Here is a 27683-nt window from a genome sequence, read left to right on the forward strand (position 1 = left end):
AAATAATACTTGGAGTATCAGATATTAATTTTAATCTTTACACCGTCATTATCAGGAGTGGGGGAATGACTTGATAAGACTAATATTTTAAGAAAATCACTTTGGTGGTTCTGCAAAGGATGGGGTGGAATTGGAAAGGCTTGAAGTTGGGAAACCAAAAAGATTGCTATTGCAATAGTCTAAGTAACAATGATACTGATTACACATTGAGGTCTCTCTTTTTTTCAGAAATCAATTTCTTTTTCCATAACGTTGAAAGGTTTGTGATCTGTTTCTCTTCTAATCAAAAAAAAAAGTATTGTCATGAATATTCAGGTCATATATCCATTTTTAACTTATTGTGGAATAGTGTAAGATGTTGCTCTAAGTATAATTTCTACCAGATGGCTTTCCGGTTTTCCAAGTAGTTATCAGAAAGGAAGTTCTTTTCTTGGTAATGTATGATTTGGCTTATTGAACCCTAGGTTGCCATTCGATTTTTTTCTTTTTCCAGTATAATCTATTTATCTACTTTTCTATTTATTTTTCCAGTCCTAAATGGATTTGATGATTGCTGCTTTTTGTTACCAACATAGTACAAAAGTTCAAATACATCTTCAGAGTTACTGTTTAATTCATTTCCAGTTTGTGGGTGTAGTTAAGCCATTCTTTTTCCTATAATATGAACGAGGGAATTTTTACAAATATGAGGTAGGAAAACAAAACTTCTTTCAATGTAACAAAGAGAGTTTATTAAATCTATTAAATAATGAAAAGCTAGCAACATAATTTAGACATGTTAGAAAATCCGTAAAAGTCCTCTCGACTGATGACTGCTTAGTAAATATAAGGATTTGAAAGTTGCATGTATGAGTTATTTCTGAATTCAAGAAATGTTACAGGTCATCTGGGAACTGTATAGTTCTTCAAGGAATTCTCTCAGCTGTAAAGATTTGGGAAGCTTTCATTCGAGCCTTAAGAGAGAATTAAACACATTAGTTAAAAGGCAAGAAAATTTATTAGAACATGTATAATTTACAATATTACAATTTAAAATAATATTTGGGGCTTCCTAGTTCATAAAATTGCACTTCTAAAAGAAACAGCAATCTTAAATTCTGGGACCTAGGCAGCAACCTCCCCCTCAGCTATCTCCCACCCCAGGAGAGTAATAAATTAAAACAAATCTCCAAACCTTTTTTATATTGAAGTCTTATTAGTAGAAATTTGAGCAGACATCACCAAGTATAGTTAGAAACCGTATATATGTTCTTCTTTACTGATAATTATGGACATGATAAAATTTATTGCCAAAGTAGAAATTAAAATATGAGATAAAGAGAAAATAATATTTGATCCTAGATTCAAAAGGGAACCATTGGAGTTTTCTGAGTTGGCTAATGATTTGATAAGACTAGTACTTTCGGAAAATCACTTTGGCATCTCTGCTTAAGGCTGCTATTGCAATAGTCCAGGTAACAATGATCCCGATTACATATGTTAAGGTCTCTGTTTTATTCAGAAATAAATCTCTTTCTCCTTTTACGTGTGAAAGAGAATTCTTTACTATATTATCTATCCTGAGTTAACATTAACCCTAACCCTCACTAGACTGTGAAGACAGGATTAACTCTCCTTTGTCTACTTTTTTGATCGAATTAACCCAAGCTTGAACTAGGTGGAGGAGCTCCCAAACCACTTAGTGAATTCACACTCTACTTAGTGCCAAATGAAAAGCCAGTAAGATACTTGGAGAGCTCCACCCTTTTTTCTAACTCAAATAGCCAGAAACCTTTGAATTCTTTTAAGAGTTCACATTCTCAGAAATGTGTGAATCCAGAGATGTGAATCCTAGTAGGAGAGTTAACACCTTTACAGGTGAGAAGTCAATCCCATAGACATTGCCCCTGGGCAGTGCTGGATAATATGGAAACTGTGATTGACCCCTGTGAAAAGGGGCAGGGACAGGAAACCACCATAAAAGCCACAAAATACCTTGGCTGGGGCAGTCTGGTGAAGTTGAGTCTTATGTAGTGTCTCCTGGAGATAGTCCTTGAGGGAACTTCTCTGGAGACTGCAGCATGGATTGTGACTTCAACTTAGACTCTGACTCCTGGACTACTTCATTTGGTGATTGAAAAGGCTGACTCCTTTCCTAGTTTTCTAAGAGATTAGCTTCCATCTTGGAGGATAATTGGTGGTTACTTACTATGGGCCCTCCTGGCTGAGGACTAGTATAGGTGTTTTCTCTAACCTCTCTCACATTTCTCTACTTTATTGTTTCCCCTCTATTTTGATAAATAAACTTCTGACATGAGATTTAATAATTTCCACAACCATATAATTTAAGTCCAACCATTAAATTTAACATTTACATATGATACTGTAGTGGTTGTTTTTTTTTTTTAAAGATACTTACAGCTTTCTCTTCTGAAGAAAGTACACCCTCTACAGCTACTATCTGGTACTGCTTATGCTTCAAATTTCCCACAAATCGCCAGAGCTGTTTGAGACTGGTGCTCTCAATGTCTTGTTTTAATAGTTTCTGCATTTCCCGAGAAGGACAGCCTGGGTCAAATATTAGTAAACAGAGGGTTCTGTTCTTTCTCTCTTCAATTCCAATAATAGTTCGGCTGTGTCCTAACATAAAAACAAAATAAAAAAACTGTTAACAATTATTGAATATCTAATCTACATGTGTTTTATGGTCTTTGTTACTTGTTCAAAATTAGACGATACATTACCAAATATACTATACTACTTACACATATGCGCGGTATATACATATACATGTATATACCGCACATATGACATATATGCACTATATAATTTATATGGTAAATAAATGCCATATAACTCATAAAAACCACATTGCATTTCCTTTATAAGCCAATGATATTCCACTGCCACTCATATATGCTTCTCTTTTTTTCTATTAGTCAATTATCTATGCATTTTCTATCATGACAATGGAGGTCCAGAAGACCTACTCATAAGTCAATCCTATCACCAAAAATTTTGCTCTATAATGAAAACATTAAAGTCATCCTAGAAAATACCACACAAAAATGTAAACATAATGCTAACCTTGATGCTGTAGATAGATGGGAGGCTTGGAGGAACATACTACCTTTAGACCTCCTTCTCTGCCTGAAGAATAGTAATTCAATATCCACTCAAATAATCGAGGGTGTGTGCCCAAAGGGCCAGTAGGCTTGTGAAAATCAACAATTCGACACCTAAAAAAATTCAGTGAGGAAAAAAATGCTCAGAAAGGAACATATTAAAATAGATTTATACTCAGGATTAGTAAATAAAAAGATCCATAAACTTACTCTTATTTACCTGTGTTTTTCTAAGAAAAAATGAGAATATTTAAATGATTTACATTGAACAAATAGCATTTGCAAAGCTGTCTATAACAACTTACATTTAAACAGTGCTTTAAAGTTTCCAAAGAACTTTCCCTACAATAAAACTGTAATATTAATACTGAAATCATTATTATCCCCATTATGCACATGAGGAAAGTGAAGTTTTGAAAGGATAAGTGACTACTCCATGGTCACATATTGACAAGATATATATACGGGAGGATTTTAACCTATTTTTCATGTTGATGACTTGCACTCTTTCATTTAAAAATAACAATAATAAATTAAAATAATGTCCATATAATCTTCAAGAAGAGAATTTTTTAAAGTTTCATTCAAACCCTAAGTGACCAAAGAGTTGTTGGTTGTTCAATTGTGTCCCAACTCTTTGTGAGATTCCATGGACCACACTGCCCATTGGGTTTTCTTGGCAAAGATATTAGAGTGGTTTGCCAATTCCTTCTCCAGTAGATTGTGAATTTTAGATTTACTCCACCCTGCATAGTCTAACAAAACTTACACCCCTACTTAAGGATTAAGTATTGAGAAGGATGGCCTATGACAGACATGTGTTAGCAAATGACAAATCAGAAACAACTGACAGACCTCCTAGGCTGTCCTAAGTCAAGCTTAAGCTACCATTTGTAAATGTGAGACGCAGGAATGTTGTAAAAAATGGTCTATATATTTGATGTCACTTCCTCTCTCGGGCTCTTTTGAAGGAGAGGTGGCTGGTGGTAGCGTGCTGAGCATCTTGGCATCTTGGCATCGCTGCAGCTATTGTCCAGGTTTGGCAGTGAGCGTCCTTGATACAATACTGGGAGAAGCTTAGTAGCTTAGTTCAGGTGAGGCATCTTCCCTGAGCTCTCTTGGAGTTTAGGCTGATTTTTTTTCCCCTTTACCTTTCCTAAAAGGTCCCTCATCTAGGAGGAGGTCTCATGGCTGGAAGGTCTCTGAACTACCCTTGGCTCAGGCTAGGCCGGAGAAATCTTATACCCTTTTCCCTCTCTTTTCTTCTTAATTTCTTCCCTCTATATTAATTAAACCACCATAAAAATCCCAAAGTGAGTTGAGTATTTTTATTGGGATTTGAATTAATCCATGGCGACCAAATAAATTTATATTTCAGTCAAAACCCCCTAAATTTACCCCTTACAAGATTAAGACTGAGGTTAAGTGACTTTTCCAAAGTCACACAGCCAGTAAGTATCTGAGGCCAGATTTGAAGTTGGATCTTCCTGACTTCCATCTAGTTGTCACAGTAAAGCATTGTATAAATAATCTATGTAGCGTGTAGGATGTGGCTTAACTTCTATGTTCTTTGAATGTTTGGGTCAGATAATTAATTTTTATTTTCTCAATTTGGCTATCAAGTACAAGTGACCATACTGCCACAAACTAAAATTGCAACAAGAGTGACAGCAAAAGGACACAAGTAGTTAAGAGTTGTGAAATTATTGTAGGCCATACCTAGAATCTGGTCTATGTTTTAACTAATATTCTCTCCATGTAAGAGAAGTCAAACTACCAACACTTAAATAAAACTTTGTAAAAAATTTATTATAAACATTATAAAAAATTTCAATGCCTACATGGAAGCCCATTAACAATTACAATTAATATCACTATCATATATTAAGACACTCATATATAACCCAATCTTCTCTTCAAATTCTTCCAGAAAAGAAATAAAATCTAAGGCTATAAAATAAAAGGTTAATAGTAGGTAGCATAAACAAATTTAATATTGACAATCTATTAACAGATTATTGAATTATTAATCAATGGTTTTATAAATAAATGATCTTCCTTCAACACAAATTATTTGGAAGTGAAAAAAGAATCACAGCAAAGTAAATATTTTGTCTTTTGAACTTGGAAATTTAAATTTAATTGTTTGGAACATACTTGCTATTTTAAAAAATTTCATTTTTTAGTATTGCTCATAATATAATTCAAGAAGCAGAGCTGCCATTCAAATGACTCCAAATCAATTTATACTCATAATCTCTTATTGAAATAAGTGGTACAAAATCACTGACAGCAAAACTAAGAGAGAAGTTATCTAAAAAATATTTAAAGAAAAATATTCCTCTCCTTCCAAAATGTTTGGTTGCATGTTATGGTGAATACTTATTATGTATAGAGAGTTAAGGTAAAGACTAACAACAAATATAATCTGACAGACTGTCATTTAAATTTAGCTAAATTTAAAACAAATATGACCTAAATATGTACTATAAAAGTGAACATCTTATCAATTAATAACTTAAGAATTAGGTTCCTTTGTAATATCAATGACAAAAATGATTTAAAAATGAGTTGAATTACCAAAAAAGTAAAACAAAAACAATGGGGGGCAGCTGGGTAGCTCAGAGTATTGAGAGCCAGGCCTAGAGACGGAAGGTCCTAGGTTCAAATCTGGCCTCAGACACTTCCCAGCTGTGTGACCCTGGGCAAGTCACTTGATCCCCATTGCCTATTACCACTCTTCTGCCTATTGACTCCAAGACAGAAGGTAAGGGTTTAAAAAAAAAAGAAATAGTAAATAAAAAAACAAGCAAGTCCACGAATTTTTCTTAAAAGATACCTACTTTAGCCTGAGAGAAGTTAATAATGAATATATTTCACATGCTCCAATCCAGGCTTTTGTTCCTTGTAACCTGTTGTTGAGTTGAGAGGCACCCTGAGGATCAAACCCTTCTTTCCAAGCATCTTCAATCATGGACTGAATTTTTGGAATACAGGGAATTGATATATCTGAAATTATGTCAATAATGTACCACATATTATAAACAAAGACATTACAAATGACTGAGTAAAAATATTCTACTTTGTTGCTTTTAAATCACTTATAAAATATAAGCATTTCAATTGGGATGAAATGAATGATAAACATCTGGGGCAGTTAAAATTTCAAAAGTATAATTGTACTTTTGTACAATTACATACCCCAAAACTAAGTCTATCCCAATTCTGACTTCTCATGTCATTTCCTTTTCTATACACAAATACTTAAGATTTGTAATAAAAGCATATTACAGGCCCTATACTGATCTAATTGATGTAAGATACCTCAAAAGAGTAAAGAAGCACTAAATGCAGTTAAACTGATTATATCTATAGATAGCACACTTTAAAATGTGGAGCCTGACTTGGGAAGAAATTGAGGCTATAAACAAACTTTATGGAACTTTTTTGATTACTTAGCCACTCAAGCTCTTTACCTTAATTCCCAGGAAACTATAAATGTATAAATAATGACCTTCAGGGTGGCAGAATAGGCTTTTGGTCTTTGGGAAATTCAGGTAAGAACATTTCTCAGACCTTGGTCAACACCACAGCAACAAATAAATTTGCAAAGTAAGCCAACCAATTAACCATACTTTCTCCAACCCTTTCATTTTTCTCCTTTTCTATACTCTATTCCTCTAACCAATTATAATATACAAAGAACTCAAAGCATAAATTTGGGATTGAAAGCAACAGAAAATACACATCCTTACTAACTACTGTACGAGAACCTCCTGGATGTGACAAAACTTGATGAAAAATCACTATGTCAGAGATGACCTTTATTCTGTATATAAATAGGAAATCATTTTTATGCTACTTTATCTCACAAACTCATTTAAGGATGTTAGCACTTTCATGGCAAAGATGGTTTGTTTAGTCTTCTTAGAAATGTTTGGAAGAAAACATTGTGCTCATATCTGTCTTCAGTTTTTGATCCTTCTGAAAACCTCAATGTGATAAATTATTTGTGCAAATCTTTTGCTAAGCCACTAAATGCCTACTAATTAACATATACTTCACATGTGCTTGAGTAGATGATAGGTTCAGAAAAGCAAACAAAATTTCGCTTACCTTTCAAGCAGTCCTTGTAAGAATCATTTCGCAACAGAGATGAAAGTAGCATTTGGAAATTTCTGTAGCCACAACCCCAACCTTTGTCTCCTAAAGATGAATAAAAATGATCTACTCCTGTGGAAAGCCACACTCGCCTCACTTCTCTGGCTTCATTCTGATAATGCCTATGGAGGGATTCAATTATTCCTAAAATAGAAGGGAATTATATGAGCTGGCTAAATAATAGTACTCTACAGCAGTTTCTTTAAAAAGAAGAAATCAAACCAAGTGGTTGAACACCAACTACTGGCATAACTAAATGAGATACAAGTACAAGACATTAACCACAAATTTTAGAAAACTACAAAGAAAGAATAAGGTTAGGGAGGTAATACACAGAAGAGACAAATAGAATTCAGCTCCACATTGGGGGCAGCTAGGTAGCTCAGTGGATTGAGAATCAGGCCCAGAGATAGGAGGTCCTGTGTTCAAATATGACCTCAGACACTTCCTAGCTGTGTGTCCCTGGGCAAGTTACTTAACCCCCCATTACCTAGCCCATACCACTCTTCTGCCTTGGAACCAATACAGAGTATTGATTCCAAGATGGAAGGTAAGGGTTAAAAAAAAAATAAAGCTAAAAACAAACAAATAAATAAATAAATAAGATAAATAGCATTTTCAAGGTCCCAAACAGAGAAATTTAAAGTAATGGCTAATACAATTACTATTCATATAATTACTTTTAAAAAAGGCTTTATTACAATATGAAAACCGTTTACTTCTCAAAATAGCAAAAAAGGTGCTTTGTGCTGTGAATTAAAACACCACAAGCGAGTTATTGAAACAAATGCTGCCAGGATAATTTTAAAAGCAGACTTATCACAATCTTATTATTTATTAAACCTATCCAAGTAAAGGTAGCTAATCAAACAAGAAGATAATTATGAGTAACATTTTTAGGGTGGTCCAAAAATTTTACTCCACAGTAATCTTCTGAAATAGGATCTAAAAACTCACCAGAAGTCCTTGTTTTGCCATCATCTATGCCAAAAGCTAATGATTCCAGCATATCAGCTTTTCTTTTATGAAACTCAATTGGCTGCATCCTTCCTCTACGTACTTCAATTTCCATATTTCTCAGTTGCTGTTGTTTATAACCTCCAGAACCATCTAAACCATATTGTTTCTATTGGAAATAAAAATGGATAGCTTAATTATTTGGTCCATCTAGGTCAACATGGGTTGAAAGCAGATGGATCAAATAAAAATCAGTCTAAAATAGGGATTCAAACCTTGGGTCAATGAAATGTGCTTTTAAAAAATATCTTAATAACTGTATTTCAATATAATTGGTTTCTTTTGTAATCCTGTGTTTTTTTATACATTAAAAAATATCCTAAGAAGTTTGTAGGTTTTGTCAGACTGTGAAAGTGGTCCATAATGCAAAGAACCTGGTTTAGGATAGGTTGGAACCAGATTGTAAAGGGCTTTAGAAACCAGCCATATGAGTTTATATTTTATCCCTTTAGAATAAGAGAATCAATAAAATCTCTTAAGCAGCAGAATGAATGGTCTGCACTGTGCTTTGAGAATATCACTTTGGCAGATGTTAGAGGAGATGAAGACCTATGTTAGGTTGGGACCTTCTGAATGGGGAGAAGAAAGGGTTCAAGAGATGCTATGAAGACTAGTAATTGACTGGATAAGAGTGGTGGGGAAGAGTAGAAGTCTGATGATTCCAAGGTTTCTCTTTGAGTTTACTTTTGACCAGATGGAGAAATAGTTGAAAAAGGATGGAATGGTTTTAGGAAAATGATTTTCCAAATCTGACATTTTAAAATGATATCAAATGGTTACTTAAACTCTGTTAACTATGTTTTATCATGGAATTTTACCTATTGCATTTCCAAGCAATAGGTAAAATATAAACATAAACAAAAGCTTGTTGGATTCATGTTGCATCTAGTACAACATAGACAGACATGGGTTTTTAATCTCTAGAGGGAAGCCAAGGACACAAAAACATAGAGCAAGGGAGAAAGAAAAGCAGAAAGCGTAGAGCAGAATACACAAAGACGATTTTTGGGAAAGGATGTTCATATCTAATTTTGCCGATTATAAAAATGTAGCAAGTTATGAGTTGAACTTCTTCCTTTTATTGTACCCTATCTATAGGATCCCTTTCCTGTGGCTGTGTGTAATGTAGATAAGAGAAATGTTGGCATAGTGGATATGTAAAGTTTGGCTATTTTGAGAAAGCCAATTCAATCTGGTTTCTTACTTGTTGGATTTAATTTAATAGATCCCCAAATTATTTCTTATATTGAAGGTTTCAGTACATATCAATCCTATGAATTTCAAAATGATTATAACAAGAAAATTGCTTTTGCAATTATATCTTGCTTTAACTGTCCCTTAAACCTTTGTTATCAGGATTACTTTTGACTCTATCTTTTTTTTTACATTTTTTATTTGGTCCTTTCCAAACATTATTCATTGGAGACAAAGATCATTCCCACCCCCCACCCCCCCCATTAGCCGACACGCGATTCCACTGGGTATCACATGTGTTCTTGATTCGAACCCATTTCCATGTTGTTGATATTTGCATTAGAGTGTTCATTTAGAGTTTCTCCTCAGACATGTCCCCTCAACCCCTGTAGTCAAGCAGTTGCTTTTCCTCGGTGTTTTTACTCCCAGTTTGTCCTCTGCTTGTGGATAGTATTTTTTCTCCTCAATCTCGGCAGATTGTTCAGGGACATTGCATTGACACTAATGGAGAATTCCATTACATTCGATTGTACCACAGTGTATCAGTCTCTGTGTACAATGTTTTCCTGGTTCTGCTCCTCTCGCTCTGCATCACTTCCTGGAGGTTGTTCCAGTCTCCATGGAATTCCTCCACTTTATTATTCCTTTTAGCACAATAGTATTCCATCACCAACATATACCACAATTTGTTCAGCCAGACTATATCTTTATAATCTCAGGATTCCTCAGTTTCTGATCACTTCAGAAATAAATAATTCGTCCTGTGACGAAAAAATTTGAGAGCTGTTTTTCTAGATCAACTCTTCTTATTTTATAGACAAGAAAACTAAGGCTCAGAGAGATGAAGTGACTTGATTGGAATCACAATGCTGCTAAGTGTAGGAAGCAGAGTTTGTACCAAGACTTTTTCCCAAATACTTTCTCTTCTATATCATATAGCTTTCCAGATTCTGATGGAAAGGATACCTTGGGGATTCTTTACTTTCCTAAATGTAGCCAGCAAATGATGAAATGAATGAGGAAACAAATTTTGATCCTCCAAAATATTGATTTATGAAGTAATGCATGTCAACTGCTTAACAAATAGGCTCCTTTCTTGATTTTGAGCTGGACCCGAAATAAAAGACTTTTATACCTTAAAAATAATCAGCTATGACCAATTAATTAAAAGGAGACAATACAAACCAGATGAAAGATTAGAGATTTTTCTAAGTTGGTAGAGGGGAAGGGAATAGGTATAATTTCCTGAATTCAAGAAAAGAAGTGCCCCACTCTTTCCAAAGTGGCTGTAAATAACCAAGGGAACATGGAAACAACTAACTGATCAGAACAGAGCCAATTTTCAGGTAAACTGTTTGGGTTGAGATGTGCAATTATGAAAAAACTCTTTATCTTAATCTTAGAATCTGATTTTATTTCTGGTCAACCTAGTCCTGTGATGGCAAATCTATGGCAAATGTGCCAAAAATAGCACCAGAGCCCCCTCTGTGGACATGCCTGTTGTTGCTCACTAGAGTTCATTACTAGAAAGCCTGAGGGACTTGGGGCAGAGCTGTTCCCCTCCCCTTCTCCACGTGCCTGAAGACATTTCTCACTTCTCTGCCCCTATGCCCAACAGCCAAGGGGAGTGCTTCCTCCTTTCCCTGCCTGGGGGAAGGGAGTGGGGCTCACATGCTGCCTGAGGGTGCAGCATAGATAGCAGCCTATTGAGTCTGTGGTGAAGGTGATTCCTGCAGGGTTGGAGAGGAGCTAGGTTTGAAGGAAGCAAAGTTCAGTTTGGCACAGAGCTGGAGAGGAGAGGAGCACTTGGCCATTCTCCCCTCCCTCTCCACATGCCCCTGAGGACATTTCTCTCATCACCTGCCCCTCTGCCCAGAAGCCCAATGGGAGTTTAGGGGACTAGGCACAGCACTCAGTCTCTGCAGTGGGGCAGCACTAGGTCTGGAGTGAGGGCGGGGCCCAGCATTCTATCTCTAAAAGGTTTGCCATCACTGACCTAGGTCCTTGGTTAAAGGTCTCTAAACAGCAGGTACAAGTGGTCCAGTTTCCCAGCTATGCAGGTTTAGTTTCAAACTATGCATTATGCTTTTCTCCCAGTTTCCACAACTAAATAAATTTTTCTCAAAGGATAGAATTTGGACTAGGCCCATACCTGAATAGGGAACTGAGCTAACTCTAGAATTGAATCAAAAGATGGAGTCAATGTAGTTCACTACCACAATTAACTACTTGTTACCTAATCCTTTTATTTCCTCATAATTTTCTGACACAAAGAAACAATTGCGTGATTAGGACAGCCCCAAAGTCTTATTAAACTGTACTATAACTGAAATAGGCCTTTATCCATAATATATTTACTATTTTTTTTCTTTGCAAAGAGCATTACAACTGCATTTTGGTTTCATAAAGTTCTTGAAGAATGGGCTCAGGCTCTAGCCACCCTTAACACCTTTCCATGGCAAAATGTGTTCCAATTTTTAAACAATCAATTTATTTGGAAGCCCTTTGTAAATTGGCAACTTCCTATGTTGATAAATGTTGCATGCTTATATAAGGAAAGGAAAACAAGGAAATAACTAACCTAGATTTTTAGGTACTAGGAGTCAATTATTTTGCAAAGGAGGAATCACAAGAGAGGTAAGTTTTTCCAAACCAATATACAATTAAAATTCTGTAAATGTTCTATAAGCATTAATGGTACAGACTATACTATACCACTTTTGAAAAATTCATACTGAAATAAGCAGTTAAAATGAATAACTGTTCCAATTTTATCTTTGACTGGCACATTATTCAAAAATCAAAGTTTAAAAAAAGTATTTTTCACTAGAAATGTTCCTTAGTAATATTTTAAATAATAATTCACATGGTGGGGGGTGGGGAACACAAAACAAAGAAGTATCTATCAGGAAGTCTACATTTTTGAACAAGCTGTGCCACCAATTAAAATCTCAAGGGGGCAGCTGGGTAGCTCAGTGGATTGAGAGCCAAGCCTAGAGACAGGAGGTCCTAGGTTTAAATCTGGCCTCAGACACTTCCCAGCTGTGTGACCCTGGGCAAGTCACTTGATCCCCATTGCCTAGCCCATACCACTCTTCTGTCTTGGAGTCAATACATAGTATTGACTCCAAGACGGAAGGTAAGGGTTTAAAAAAAAAAAATCTCAAGCAAGACATTTAATCGTATCAGTTTTCTTCTACGCTTGTCCTACGTGATAAGTTGAATTTAAAAGGGGTAATACAAGTTAAAGTACTTTGAAGAAATTAAAAACATTTCACTTTTAAAAGGTCTAAATTTTAAAAATACAAATTTAAATATTATGTATATTTTCTCTATACCTGCAATTTTTGGAATTCTTCTATTTCTTGTCTTGACCCTTCAGACATCCTGTTTCTATCTTCTTCTTGCTGGAGCTGACGAGCCAATTCCAGGTCACTAGAGCCTTTACTTACCCCTGGGAGTATGGTTTCAAAAGGGCCAACAATAAAGTTATTAACATAACATATAATAAAATTATATCTTTGACAGTAATGAAATCTTATTAACAGAATAAAATTATATTACAATTTACTTTACATAAAATAGCTTTGTAGGCAACATTGAGTCCCAAAACATTCCTCCAAAATAATATGATGTCCTTTATATATGGAAATATGATAAATAAGAATGTCTTATATAAGTTGACAATCTGTATATTAGAACTGAAAGCTGCCTAAAGCAATTGCTAGATACCAAGTGTTTTAATAATTTTTTTGCTACAGACTTTGTCAGCTGTCTGATAAAGCCTATGGAACTATTCTCAGAATAATGCTTTAAAATGACTAAAATATACAGGATTACAAAAATCTGATCAAAATATAGTTATCAAAATATTAAAAAAAAACAAAACAAGTTCATAAAACCGAAGTTAAGAACTGCTACTGGTTCAAACTAACACCATATATATTGTGTCTCAAGTTAAGCTCCAAATGGATACACGACAGGTTTAACAGTTAATATAGAAACAAGAAAGAAATTACCTTCTGAATCTATATATCGGAGAGAGTTTATGACCAAACAAGGAATAGAGAAAATTGTAAACACAAAATTAACCATTCATTGTGATGAAATAAAATGAAAAAGTTTGAACAAAAATAATCAATATTTAAAAGCCCTGTGCCATACACAGTACAGTGCTTTAGTGCTAGAAATGCAAAAAAAAGCAAAAGGCAGTCTGCCCTCAAAAGAGCTCACAATCTAATGTGAGAGACAACATGCAAACAATCCAGTACAAATAAACTATATTCAGAATAAACAAAAAGTAACCAATAGAGTGAAGGTACTAGAATTAGGAGGAATTGGGAAAGGCTCCTTGTAAAAAGTAGGATTTTAGCTGGAGATAAAAGAAGTCAGGGAAGATGGGAGGGGGAGATAAGGAAGGAAGACATTCCATGCAATAAGAATATAAGCCATTCCCTAATTGATAAATAATAAAAGACATGAACAGATAGTTTTTGGATGAATAAATCAAAGTTAATTATAAATATGTGAAAATACTCCTGATATTATTGATTAGATAAATGCAAATAAAAAAAACCTCTGAGATATCTCTCATCTATTCAGATTAGCTAACATGATAAAAAGGCAAAATGACAAATGCTGGAGAGGATGTGGAAAAATGGGGACACTACTCCACCACTGGAACTGTAAACTGATCCTACCATTTTGAAGAACAATCTAGAATTATGCTCAAAGAGTTACAAAACTTTGTATACTTTTTGACACAGCAATATCACCATTAGGTTATTTCCTAAGGTGATTAGGGAAAAAGGAAAAGAACCTATATGTTCTAATATCTATAATAGCTCTCTTTGTGATGGCAAAGAACTGGAAATTGGGGAATGACTAGACAAGGTGTAGCATATGAATATGATGGAATACTACTGTGCCATAAGAAATGATAAACAGGTAATTTTGGAAAAACATGGAAAGACCCACATGAAATTATGAAGAGTGAAACAAGCAGAAGCAAGAGAACATTATATACAATAAAAGAAATCTTGTTTGAAGAATGTCTTGTATATGCCCACCTCCAGAGAAAGAACTAATAGACATAGTTTCATATATGCATACATATTTTTTTCAAATTATGCTTTTTCTAATGGGAGGAGAGAGGGAAAGCATTTTACTGGGCTTTTTAATATAACAGTTAATTTAAAAAAAAATCACCAGGTGGATGATGTGATAACGATTACATTTTAAAGCATGAAATAAAATGAAAATTCAAACATTATATGAGGACTTTATAATTCATTCTTGCTTAAAAAAAAAGGTCAGTGAAAATGCTCAGTTAGGAGATGATCTTGTTTGAAGGACAGCATAGGAAGGCAGTGTCACTTTATCAAAGACTATAGGGGATGTAAGGTACACAAAGACTGGAGGGGAAGGGGGAGATTACAGTTAGATTATGAAAAGCTTTGGATACCAAACATGATTTTATATCCCACTTGCAGTTAATTTGAGTATTGGTTGTGACACATTCAAACCTTCGCTTTAGGAAAATTACTTTGAAGGCAGACTATCTGGCAAGTTACTATAAGAGTCTGTATAATTTTCATAAAATCCAAAGACTTAAAAGGTTTTTTTGAGAAAAATTTCAGGAAAAGAAGCTCGATAAATCCTTGAATCTAGAAAATGAACTGTTTGGAGAAAGTGCCATAAAGAAACCTACACTGCATCAGAAGATCCAAAATGGGGGGCAGTTGGGTAGCTCAGTGGATTGAGAGCTAGGCCTAAAGACAGGAGGTCCTAGGTTCAAATCTGGCCTCAGACACTTCCCAGCTGTGTGACCCTGGGCAAGTCACTTAACCCCCATTGCCTAGCTCTTACCACTCTTCTGCCTTGGAACCAATACATGGTATTGATTCCAGGATGGAAGGTAAGGGTTTTAATAATATCAATAAAAAAGAAGATCCAAAACGAACTTTGGGGTGTAATTGATTGAACTGAAGGGGGTTGAACATATTTATTCTGAATGTAAACTCTTATGCCAAAGGGGACTGCCCCCTAATTGGCTTTTTGTCAATGCACCTAGCAAACATTTGTTTTGCTCTCTCTCTCTTCTATTTCCCTCTTATCTCTAACTGTTGTAGTTTCCTCTTAGAAAGTGCAATATGGTATGCACCTTTAGCTAGAAAATCTTTAGAGGTATGATCTGGTTATGTTAAATGATTCACTGGGGAGACTAGTCTCCCAAAGAATCACAGAGGGATTATGAAAGGGAATTCTTTTTTCTCTTCGTCTATTTTTAACCAATCTACTCAACCCATACTTAACCCCCATTTAACACTTTGTTAGCCATCAAGAGGCAATGATAGCCTATACTAGGATGGTGGCAGTAGAAATAAGGGGTCATATTCAAGGGATGTTAAAAAAAGGTAAAATTGACAAGAGTTAGCAACAAAGTGGCTATGGAGGTGAAAGATGTTGAGGAGTCAAGATGTGCAAGTCTAGGGGACAGGGAGAATGGTACCCTCTACAGTAAGAGACTTTTATTTTTAGCAACAAAACTAAAAACTAAGAGGGTACACATCAACTAGAGAATAGCTGAACAAATTGTAGAATATGAATATAAAGGAGCACTATTGTGCCTCAAAAATGATGAAAAGAATGGTTTCAGAGAAACCTGGGAAAACTTATAGAACCAGGAGAATAATTTATACCTAACAATGTATACAATAATGAATCATTGGGGCAGGTAGGTGGATACTTCCTAGGTGTGCGATCCTGGACAAGTCACTTAACCCCAACTGCATAGCCCTTTCTACTTTTCTCTCTTGAAACCAACATTTAGAATCAATTCTAAGCCAAGAATTTCAAAATAAAATTTAAAAAATAACCAATCATGACTGTAGAGGTCAGATAAAGAAATGTCACTTATTTTTATATAGAGAAGTGATAAAACTCAAAAGGCAGATTGAGATATATTTTTATATAGTCAATGTTAGAATGTTTTACTTGTTTATACAGATTTTTAATAACCTTTTTTTGTAATCCATTCAAAAATCACATTGTTTATTATGAGCAAGGTACTGAAGTAGCAAAAACAAAAAACAGTGCCTGTTTTCAAACTAATATTTCCCTAAGGGTATATAACATATGCATATATATGATCATTTGAGAAAGGAAGAAATACTAACAACTACAGGCTTCAGGAAGGGATTCTGATGTATAATACTGAGATCTGAATGAAGATAGGGATTCTAAGAGAAGGGTGAAGAGGAAATGCATTCTACGCATGGAAAGCAGACTATACAAAAGCACAGAGGTGGAAGATGGAACAGGTAGTTTGGTAAATAGCAAGTAGGCCTCTTTGCATGAAACATATAGAACATGAAAGGGAATACCATGGTACTGCCTGGGAAAGCCTTTAAAGGTAATAGGGAGTTACCAATGGTTCTTGAGAATGTGAGTAACATGGCCAAATTTATGCTTTAGGAAGATTATTTTGGTAGCTATGTCGAAGATAAATTGGAGAAGGGAAGAGATTGAAGATAGGGTGTGGAGGTAAAATTGAGAAGACTTAGCAAATAATGGGAAATGGGAAAATAAGGAAGAGGGAAACAATGAGAATCTTTTCTGATTACTGGTATGAGTCATTAATTTTCTTCCCTAAAATTGGTTTTACTCTGTGAAATTCAAATGAAATATTTACAAGGTTACAAAGAGATTTCTTAGAAATTATCAACATTTTCACTTTTCAACTCACCTTCAAAATGACTTTCTTCTAAATGTAAATCAATATGTTCATGTAGAATCTGATAATTTGTGCAGATAAGACCACATATTGGGCATTCATAGAATGGCTGATTTCGACCTGTATAAACATAAATCAAGATAGTTCTGTTTTGTTTTGTTTTCCCCCCCACAACTACTCATTAGGGTCCATTATATAGTTGTTAGGGTCCATTGCCCTACTCATACATAAGCCATATAGCTATTTTCTCTCCTTAGGCAAACTGATGATTATTTTAAATAAATTAATTTCTACTTGTTTTACATGCTGTTTATGCAGATTATTAGGCCATGGGTTAAAAATAAAACTGGGGAAATAAATAGGGCTTTAAAATTTATAGTGTTATCTAGACACACATACTTCACTAGCCCTCGCAACACAGATTCTACCTCCTCTATTGAAACTTCTTTAAAAGTCAATGGGCTCCCATCTACCAAAAAATATTGGTCTATTTTTCAATTTTCATATGTGACATTTGAGACTTTTGATACTCCTCCACTACTGGGTACGCCCTCAAATTTTTTTATGTCAGACACTAAACTTACAAAGTTTTCCTTTTATATCTCTAATCTCACTGCTAATTTTTATCTTCAAGATTCCTTAAAATGATGATATTCTTAAGGGGGTATGATTATAGTTAATTCTATCCATTCTAAAAAATTAGGTTGTAAAAAACATGAATGGAAATGGATATAACAGTTGGAGCAATGGTCTCAGAGCCTCTTCACACTCAATAAATATTAAGGACCCACAAAGAGCTTTTGTTTACATGGTTTAAATCTATTGATATGTATCATATTAGGAATTAAAACTGATATATTTTAAAATATTAATAAAAAGATGTTATGTTCATATAAATAACCTTTTATGAAAACTATTTTTTAAAAAAACAAGTGAGAAGAGTTGCATTATTTTATATATTTTTGCAAATCTCTTTTCAATGTCTTACTTAATAGCAGATAGCTAAAATCTTATCTGCTTCTTTAATCTGTTGTGATATATTGTTTTAGGTAAAGAAATTCTAGCCTCACATAGATACACAGGAAAGAGTATTTGAATAAGCAAATAATGTCTTAAAATGTCTAACTCCTTTGTCACTGAGTTCACAGACCCCCCCTGAAAAGGATTCTGAGTGAGGTTTTGAATTATACTTTGAGAACTTGCTGAATTAAAGAGTGGCTGTTTTCTTTTCTTCTCTACTGGCCACCTTTTTCCAGTAGTAGGTGAAGCAATACCTTTAAGCTTCAGGAAAGTTCAATGAGATCTCTAAGTCAGTAACACCACCTGTTCTTTACCTTTTCCAACTGATTTGACTATCAAGGTTTTAATAATCATTCACATAGTAGACCTAATCAAATAACTTATTTTCTCAAAAATCTTCAGGGACTCCTTACTTTCTACCAAGTAAAATTCAAACTCTTTCCCCTGGAATTCAAGCTCTTCATAATCTAGCCCTTCCCTAGCTTTCCAATAATTTTATGTTGTTTCTCTATATGTCTTAAATTAAATTTTGCATATTCCCCAGCACCTAGCACAATAACTTGTAAATAGAAGGTACTTAATGCTTGTTCAATGTCTTTTAAAATAATGAAATAAAACCTCAAAAAGGTTTGTTTTTCTTAATTCTTCCACATGATTAGCTAAACAAACTACATTAAAGCAGGTAGGCCTTGATACAGGAATAACTTTTTTGGTGTTCCTTTCCTATAAAATTAACAAAGGAGGGAAATGAAGGGGAGAAGAAAGTAAAAAAGTAGCACCTGTTTACTCTTATGATAGATTGTTCTTTTACCAGAGAAGCCTAAGTAGAGTTTAAACTTAATAAGCATTTCCAACAGAAACAATATTATAGTGGCTATATTCCATTGTTCCTTTATGATATTTATACAACATTGAAAACTTGCAATAATGATAATACATGTATAATTCAGATTGAATTGCCTATCAACACTGGGAGGGAGAAGGCAAGGGAGAGGAGGGTGAGTGATAAGTTCAATCATATAACTTAGGAAAACTTATGTGGAGATTTTTTATATGTAATTGGTAAAGAAAATAATAATAAAAAAAGAAAACTTGCAATAATACTGTTTTCTAATACTTAATTTCTCATTACAAAAAATCATGCTGCACTCTTTAGGAATCTAGACCAGAATCTATATAGCACACTACTCCAAAGTCTGTAGGATGAAGAAACAGAGGTCCAAAAATAAAGTGACTTGACCAAGTCACTGTGGCTTGAATAGGCCTTCATGAGTTTTTTTCCAAGTTCCAATTTAATGGTACACTGGACACAGGATAAAAAGATCCATAAGTATAAGCACCTAAAGAGAAATGGCTCTTTTGTTTTTTGTCTTTATCCAAAATTAGCCCATAATGCCTTTAACATAGTAGATGCTAAATAAACAATGACTTAAATGGAACTGTATGGCTGGCTAAGTAAATTCTTCAAAGGTAAATTTCTCATCTGTAAAATGTGAATAATAACTGTCCTACCTTCCTCACAAGGCTATTCACAGGAAAGTATATATAAAATGTTAAGTATATATGAGCTATTATTTGTAAGTACACATTGATTAAGGTAGAGAGGTATAGTGGAGAATCAACCTTGGAACCAATAAAACCTCAGTTCAAGTCATGCCTCTGACAAACACTGGTTATATGACCCTGGGCAAGTGACCTGACCTTTGTACCCTAGGCAAATCTCTAAGCCTATAAATTGCAAAGAAAGTATTAAACTGCTGTTGGAAGGAGTATTCTATGCTAGGGAAACACCAGGTCCAGTTCCTATTATAAAAATTAACCATTTAAGTATAAATGGTTCATAAATTAGAAATGGTTGGAGCTTTTCATACAACAAAATGCATACTCTACCTTCTGCTGGAGTGTCTAAAAGATTGGCATGCTTTGTTTTCACATGTGTTTCCAAATCTTCATTACATGGTTCTATTTTCCCACAGAATGGGCATTCTGGAATACTGGACAGTGATTTATTTATTTCAGTTAAGTCATACAGATTCAATCTATTTTCTTGTAACTCTCTCAGTTCAGTCAAATTCTCTGAATGAAAGGCTTTACGCTTTAAAGAAGTATCCTTAGAGTGACTGTGATCTGTAAATTTCAGATCATTTGATGCACAAGCAGAATAAACATCTTCACTAACTTCCATTCTATAATGATGAGAGTTTTCTTTTTCAGTTTTTCTATCAGGAGTTCGACATTGTACTTGATTAACTTTTTCCATGACTCTTTCATTTTCATTTTGTTCAAAATGAGCTGCTTCAATATGGAAACACATTTCATCATAATTCACACCAGATAATTTGCAAAAAGGACAGACAACTTCATTTTCCATATGAGTCAAAAGAAGATGAGTCTTCATGTCTTGTTCAGAGGCTACTATTTCTCCACAAATATCACAGGTAAACATTATTACAGAAACCTAGAAGTGAAAACACATCATTACTTCTAATTAGAAAATATTACTCATACTTCAAGGTCTTTTAATGTTCTAGATGTAAGCAATCCTCACACAGATGGGAGATCCTGATGGTTCTATATTAACAATTAAATGTAATAAAATATGCAAGTAAGCTAAACAAATCATACACACTGCAAAAATGTTTTACTCAATTTGGTGTTCCTTTCTGTGTTCACTTCAATTTCCTCTACTTCTAGCTTTGTTTCGTCTTTTATTTATACTTGTGTTTAATGTACATATCGTTATCAAGCCAATGAAATTTATTTGTATCACTTTCAAGATTTTATATCATCATACTGATATTTATAATTATATGGCACTATATTATTCTTTGATGAATTATCTGAATTAACTTGCTATCTTGCTCAAAAGTGTAGCTTATTCACACCTTTTCAGTTGTTTTTCAGTCATATCCAACTCTTCGTGATCTCATTTGGGGCTTTCTTGGCAAAGGCACTTTAGTTGTTTGTCATTTCCTTCTCCAGCACATTTTATAGATGAGGAAACTGAGGCAAATAGGATTAAGTGACCTGCCCCAAATCACACACTAATAAACACATCTTAGGCCAGATTTGAACACCAGAAGATGAGTTTTCTTGACTCCAGGCCATTCAGCTCTATTCACCTAGCTACCATACTTTTATTACATGTTTAATGACCTCAAATTTTGATTCCTTAGAGGTTGGTATTCCATGATTTGCAGTCATATTGTATAACTAGAAAAAAAGATATTAAATTTCAAGGAGCCTCTTGAGATAAAAAAAAAAAAAGCAATGTATAATTTCCTGAAAGCAGTCAAACCCTCTCTCCTCTTCCTAGTTCATTGTTTATCTGTAGTGATTATCCAAGATAAATGTGGACAGGCCAGTTCTACAGGCTCAAATGTATGTCCTAGTGTGGACAACAGGCATTCTTTATCCAAGCTTTTTCCCTTACCCAAGACAGTTATGTTGAACAGTTCTGAATAATTATGGACTTCATTTACAAAGTTATCCAATTTTCTACAATGATTACTTGATGAAATCAGTATAGTACCCACAAAGAGAATCATTTGGAAGACTCCTCTTCCACTTAGATGTTGAGATGGGAATAGTCCTAGACAGTGGCAAATAACATTGTGTAAGAGAGGAGACATATTATGTCCCTCTAGAAGGCAGTTTTTGCTACATTCCCCAAGGGAAGAAGAGAGAAAGATCAATTTCTTTCCTCTCCATTTCTCTAGCTCCTTTACACCTCTCTCTCTAGTTCCCCAGTGAGAGTGTGAGGGACCCCATTCTGCTCCTATATTACAACCGTGTCAAACAACATTGGGAAAATATTTCTCTGTTTTATGTCTTACTTGATACTAATTACAAGTGGTCAAAAAAAACCTGTTTAGTTATTATTAGTTTTATTTCCACCTTGAGAACTGTTCATGTTCACTACTACTTCATTGGAAGGTATTAGAATGAAAGGTATGTATTTTTCCTTATAGGTTCTGATTTATTTTCTGTACTTACAAATTATTTTCTTCATCTGTTTTTCATTCAAGTAGTTTTTTGTTATACAAAATCCTCTTAGCTTGTAAAATCAAAACCATCTTCCAATTGCTTGACGGACAAAAAATGTTCTCTGCATAGTTGATGTTATTAGAGATTTTATTCTACTTAATTTTACTTTACTATGATTAGTACCTCTTTTTCTTTATATTCTATCAGAAGGGAATATAGTTCATCTTTCAATTCTTATTAATTCAAACAACAAAATCATTTTTAAGGTTTCTTTATCATTTAAATAGTAAGTTTAATTTGCACTTCCCATTTATCACAAATAGGAGTTCCACTTTAGGATTACTTTGTTTCTAAGCTCTTCTTGTCTTTCTCCTCACTCACTGTCTGCTATTCTTAAACATCCTTCTAAACCATTTAGAGATATAGTCAAAACAATATTCTGGCAGTTTTAATGATTTTCTAGGATCTGGTACATCTTGATTTCAGAAGTGTCTGATCTTATGTATATCTTGTTAGTGTTGATTCTTGCTTAATCATTTAAAATGTGATATATAAAAAGACATTTAAAAAGCTCTTGGGCCTTTTCTTTTTCTATCTCCCTAGCTTTTGGTACTTTAATTTCACATGTTTCATAATACCAATTCTTTTGTTCATTTTCTATTTAAACTGATTTTTATTTTCAAGTGTTTTACACTGTTTCTTCTCTTCCATGTGGAAATGTTTCTGCTTGGGAACTTTTTAAACCTTTTATGCTACTTCAACTCCTTTTCAGTTTAGAAGATAGTCACCTAGAGTTACTGTGCCCAAAATGTCTTATCAGCCTGTGGCCAACCTAGTGAAGTAAATTTCTAAATTTGGTTAAGGTAGTCTTCAGACAAGTCATATAAGGTCCCTGGATTATCCACACAATTACATTAGCCTACAATACTTTCATGCTACCCTGTGGTAATGGAAGGGAGCTTTAGTAGAGTTAGATACGGACCTAAAAAGACTGTTATTGACATGTTTTAAAATGCCAAGATTTTATATATATTATATATATAAAATTTATATTATAGATATATATTTAGCAAAATTTCAGGTGAAGAAAATCCTCTTCAGAGCGCTAAATAAGTCACAATAACAAAATGCACAACTCACAAAGATCTGGAGATGCTACTATGTAACTGTCTGAGCCCTACATTTAACATTAACTTGATAGTGGAGCTTTCAAATATTAAATAAGACACTGAAAATAAACATGCCTCCAAAACTTTCAGGCTATTTCATGTGACTTAGGGGCCTCTAAAACAAAGTAATATTGTTTTCATTTGGAGAAAACTCTTTGGTCTCAGGTGCCCTAAGTAACCATGCTCACTTTATTTTGCCGAATTTAAGAGAGGTGTGGAAAATGGCAGGCATTTATGCAAGCAGGAGTCCCACTGGGATCCAAAGAGTTAATCCATTCAACTCATTCAGTGCATACTATATGCCAGGCATAGGAGAGACAAAAACAAAAAACGAATCAATCCCAGTCATTAGGGAACTAACACTTTATTAAAGTGCACCCAGAGAAGTAACTAAAAGTAATTGGAGGTGGGGAAGGCTGGGGAGTGCCAGATCCTAGAAGGAAGCTGAGTCTCAAGGGAAGAGAGGTGGCTAGAAGGTAGTATCTTATTTAAGGGAGGAAGGTGGAGAATGGAATGACCAGAGTTTACACTGAGGTACAATACTTATAGTCAGATTTACTACAAATCTTAGGTCCCAGGACAACTTCTTTCAATTGGCCTTTCTGACATCCACCCTCTCCCAGAATGTTACCAGTTTTCTTCTTCCTTCAATTATCGGGCAAATATTTACCAACAAAGGAGATCTCTGCACCTAGAAGTGGAGAGCCCAGGAACAAGTCCTGGAGCTGCCACTCACTACTATCTTTTGGCAAAGCACTTCATGTCTATATTCCTTAGTTTCTTCAACGATAAAACGTGTGGGGTTGGGGATGTGTGAGCCTTTTAAGTCTCTTTCAGGTCTAAAACTCTGAATCTATTTTGTCTTCCTCGGGGAGAATCGAAACTCCTTCAAGGAAACAACTTGTTTTTTCTTTATTGCATCTCGGAGCACAGAACCTCACGATTATGGGATACCCATTTTACCAACCATGCCCCTGAGGCTCAGAAAGGTGAGATGATCTGTTTGAGTTACACAGAGGGCAGGTGGTCTGACCTGGGTTCCCTAAGTGGGCTTTCGGTGAGCAATTAAGTCACCTTTAGCAAGGGCGAGTTCCCTCCCGGCTCCCCATCTTTAGGAAAGAAAAAGCAATGGAGGCCAGCGGGGCCTGCATCCCTCCCTCCGGCCTTGGGGCCAAAACCGTACGTTCGCCCAGGGCCCCAGGCTGGTGTTGGTAGTACTGTACGAAACCTGAAACAACGCACAGAAAAGAGGGCCCTGGACAGCCTCAAAACGTAGGCCCAGCATCCTAGCTCGGCTTTTCTTATGGTCCACAGCCACTTGGAACGCCGGAGGTGACTCCCCACCCCTCCACCCCTGGGCTACAGGTACCTGACCAGCAGCAGCAGCAGAAGATTCTCTCCATTCACCGTGTCCTCTTCACAGGGGAAGGCTGCGCAAGCGCGTTATCCTAAAAAGCCTCAACCTTGCGACTTCCGCCCTTCTCGAATCTTCGACTGCGGGGAAGGGTAACCTTAAACTGGACACTGGACACTGGCCCCTAGGAGTGTGAATCAGGACGTGGCTCCCAGGGACCGTTTTGAAAGACCTTGAAGGCTCCTCGATTTTTAAATTGCCCTCCTTTCTTCACTGTGCAGATTATACTCTCAGCCACTTCCTGTCCCCCCCCTCCACTGCGCTGCATGCTGGGATTTGAAGTCTTCGTTTGGACTCGTACTGAAACTAAACCAAGGCAGAGATGAATACTTGAGTTGGAAGGATTCCCAGCCAGGACTGGCTGAGTAGGTTTTCTTCCCACAAAGAGGAGGAAATGTCTCGCACTGTCTATTGGGTGACCTGGTGGGAAGCTCTCCAGAACAAATAAGCAACCGCAAGTCTCTCACAACCACATTCTTCTGTCTATAAAGTATTTCAGAGATGTTATGTTTTTATTAGTAGTAAGGGAAGAAAAGTAATTGTTTTAGGGTACAAAAACCTGTTTATTTTCTTTGGAATATTAAAAAAAAAAACCTATCTCCCAGCTCAAACAAGTGCTCAATCCAATACAGAAGTTTAAGGTTTGCAAAGCACTGGGAAGTCACTATTATTATTTCCTTAATACTATAATAATATCTACTTACATAGCATTTTCTATATATTACCTTTTTTGATTACCACAACAACCCTAAGAAATAATTTAATAATTAAAACTGGCATATATATACAAATGATATGTATGGTGCAAAATGTTATATGTGTATATAAGTGCTGCACTTGGAACCAGGAAGATCTGGGTTAAAATTCTGCCTCTTACCCCTTTAAAAAAAAGCCAATTAACTTTTTGGGTTCTTAGTTTCCTCATCTGTAACATGAGCAGAAGTTCAACTATAAGGCCTTTAAGCCATCTTTAAAGCTATGAACAATTATTTTTGTAGAGGCTTTTAAAACAAGATACATGTCTTCACAGACAGCCTGCCAAGTGAATATAACTTTTCCTATTTTACAGATGAGGAAACAGGCCAGTCCCAGAAAGGTTAAATGGGGTACCCAAGGTCAAATAGGCACTATGCTAATCACTGGTGATATGAAAAAAGACAAAAAACTCAGAACCTTCTTTCTCTGAACTCACAGTCTAAAGAGGAAAACAACTATATACAAATAAGATATATGTAATGATATATTGGTAGTACTCTCTGATAGAAGGCAGTAGGAAAGGGAATCAGCATTCATGTAGCACCTTATTCCAGACACAGTGCTAAATGCTTATGTTATCTCATTTGATTCTCACAATTACCTTGGCAATTAAGTGCTATTATCCCCATTTTACAGTTGAGGAAATTGAAGCGAGCAGAGGTTAATGCAGGGCCATATAGTCTGTTTCTGAAGCTCAGACCTTTGTGTCTGGCAGGTCTTCCTGTTTCTAGGCCTAATACCATATCTACTCATGGGGGCCAGGTGATGAAGAATGCCAGATACCAAACAAAGGACTTTACATTTGATCCTGAAATAGGGATCCACTGAAACTCATTAAAGTGTTAGGGTGACATGGTCAGACCTACACTTTAAGAAAATCTGTGTGTGTGTGTGTGTGTGTGTGGTAGCAGAATGGGCAGTAGATTTAAAGGGATGGGAAAGAAAGGCAAGAAGATAAGTTAGAAGGTTATTGCAACAGTCCTGGAGAGTGGTGATGGGGAATAAAGTGACACAGTAGATTGATGTTAGACCTGACATTAAGATAGACCTGAATTCATACATTGTCTAGTTGTGTGACTCAAGGCAAGTCACATAGCCTCTTCTAGTCTCAGTTTCCTTGTTTGTAAAAGAGGTATAATACTTCCTAGAATTTTTGAGGATCAAATGAGCTAACATGCAAAAAAGGGCAATATGACTTACTGAAGAACTAGAAAAAAGAAAATGAGAATATCCAGGAACAGATATCAGCAGTTAGGAAGGCTGCAGAGAAGCCAAGGATGGTGACTGAAAAAAGATGATGTATTTCACCATTCAATGGTTATTGGTAATTTTGGAGAGAGCAGTTTCAGTCGAATGTTGTCAGAAGCAAAATTACAGAGGATTTAAAAGATTGAAAGAAGTACAAGTTGAAATGCTTATTTAATGACATTCTTAAGGAATTTATAGGACAATTGCTAAAATGATGGGATTAATTATTTTTTTTTAAAGCATGGGTTAGATATAGGCCTATTTGTAGGCTGCTAGAAAGAATTCAGTATAGAGGGAGAGTCTGAAAAAAGTGAATGAAGATGATAGTGGAAGAAATCTGCTGGTGGGAAACAGGAAGTGGATAGGTTCAAGGATGTAGATAGAAGAATTTGCCTCATCATGGAGAAGAGCCACCTTGGTACCTGAGAACAAAGTAAACAATATAAGTGGGTCCTCTTTCCCTAGCATTCATCATTGTTGGGGGAAGATTTGGGAAAAGGGGAGAAGATGCAGCGAATTTACAAAGTAAGTTTAAAGGGCCAAAACTCAAACCCAGGTCTCCTTCCTCCAAATTTAGATTTGTTTACATTCTAGTTCTATTCAATTGCTTGTTGAACTAAAACAAATGGGATGCTGTGTGACTCAGAAGAACCTACGTGCTCGTAGCTGGTGCCAATCAAATCACACATCAAAAGTGGATTAATTACCTCGTAGTAGACTGGAAAGAGGGCAGGACTGAAGTCTGAGAATATGGGTTCCGAATCCTGCATAACCTTGGAAAAGTCACATTGAAAACGATGTATTAGGGATTGGAAAGTAAGGGAAAGGAGGGCAGGAAGAGAGCATGCGTCAAAAACCGATCTCGGTTTTCCCAGCAT

The 27683-nt window shown here is 35.4% G+C and overlaps 1 protein-coding gene across 2 annotated transcripts; it reads right to left on the reverse strand.

Moving 5' to 3' along the window:
- Positions 1-708: 708 nt before the first annotated feature.
- Positions 709-27634, reverse strand: ZUP1 (zinc finger containing ubiquitin peptidase 1). 2 transcript variants are annotated; one of them, XM_007484466.3, is made up of 11 exons: positions 27513-27622; positions 24757-25107; positions 20122-20689; positions 17224-17331; positions 12815-12930; positions 8223-8391; positions 7221-7409; positions 5948-6113; positions 3067-3218; positions 2399-2619; positions 709-953 (listed from the first exon to the last, which is right to left on the reverse strand). In XM_007484466.3, the coding sequence occupies exons 3-11, from the start codon at positions 20675-20677 to the stop codon at positions 906-908; spliced, it is 1725 nt and encodes a 574-aa protein (XP_007484528.2). In that variant the 5' UTR covers positions 20678-20689; positions 24757-25107; positions 27513-27622; the 3' UTR covers positions 709-905. The 2 variants fall into 2 exon arrangements, with proteins under 2 accessions (XP_007484528.2, XP_001379586.5); XM_001379549.5 differs by lacking the exon at positions 24757-25107 and having other exon boundaries at positions 27513-27634.
- Positions 27635-27683: the final 49 nt, after the last annotated feature.

This window comes from Monodelphis domestica, chromosome 2 (genome assembly GCF_027887165.1).
Source record: "Monodelphis domestica isolate mMonDom1 chromosome 2, mMonDom1.pri, whole genome shotgun sequence".
Taxonomy (NCBI): Eukaryota; Metazoa; Chordata; class Mammalia; order Didelphimorphia; family Didelphidae; genus Monodelphis; species Monodelphis domestica.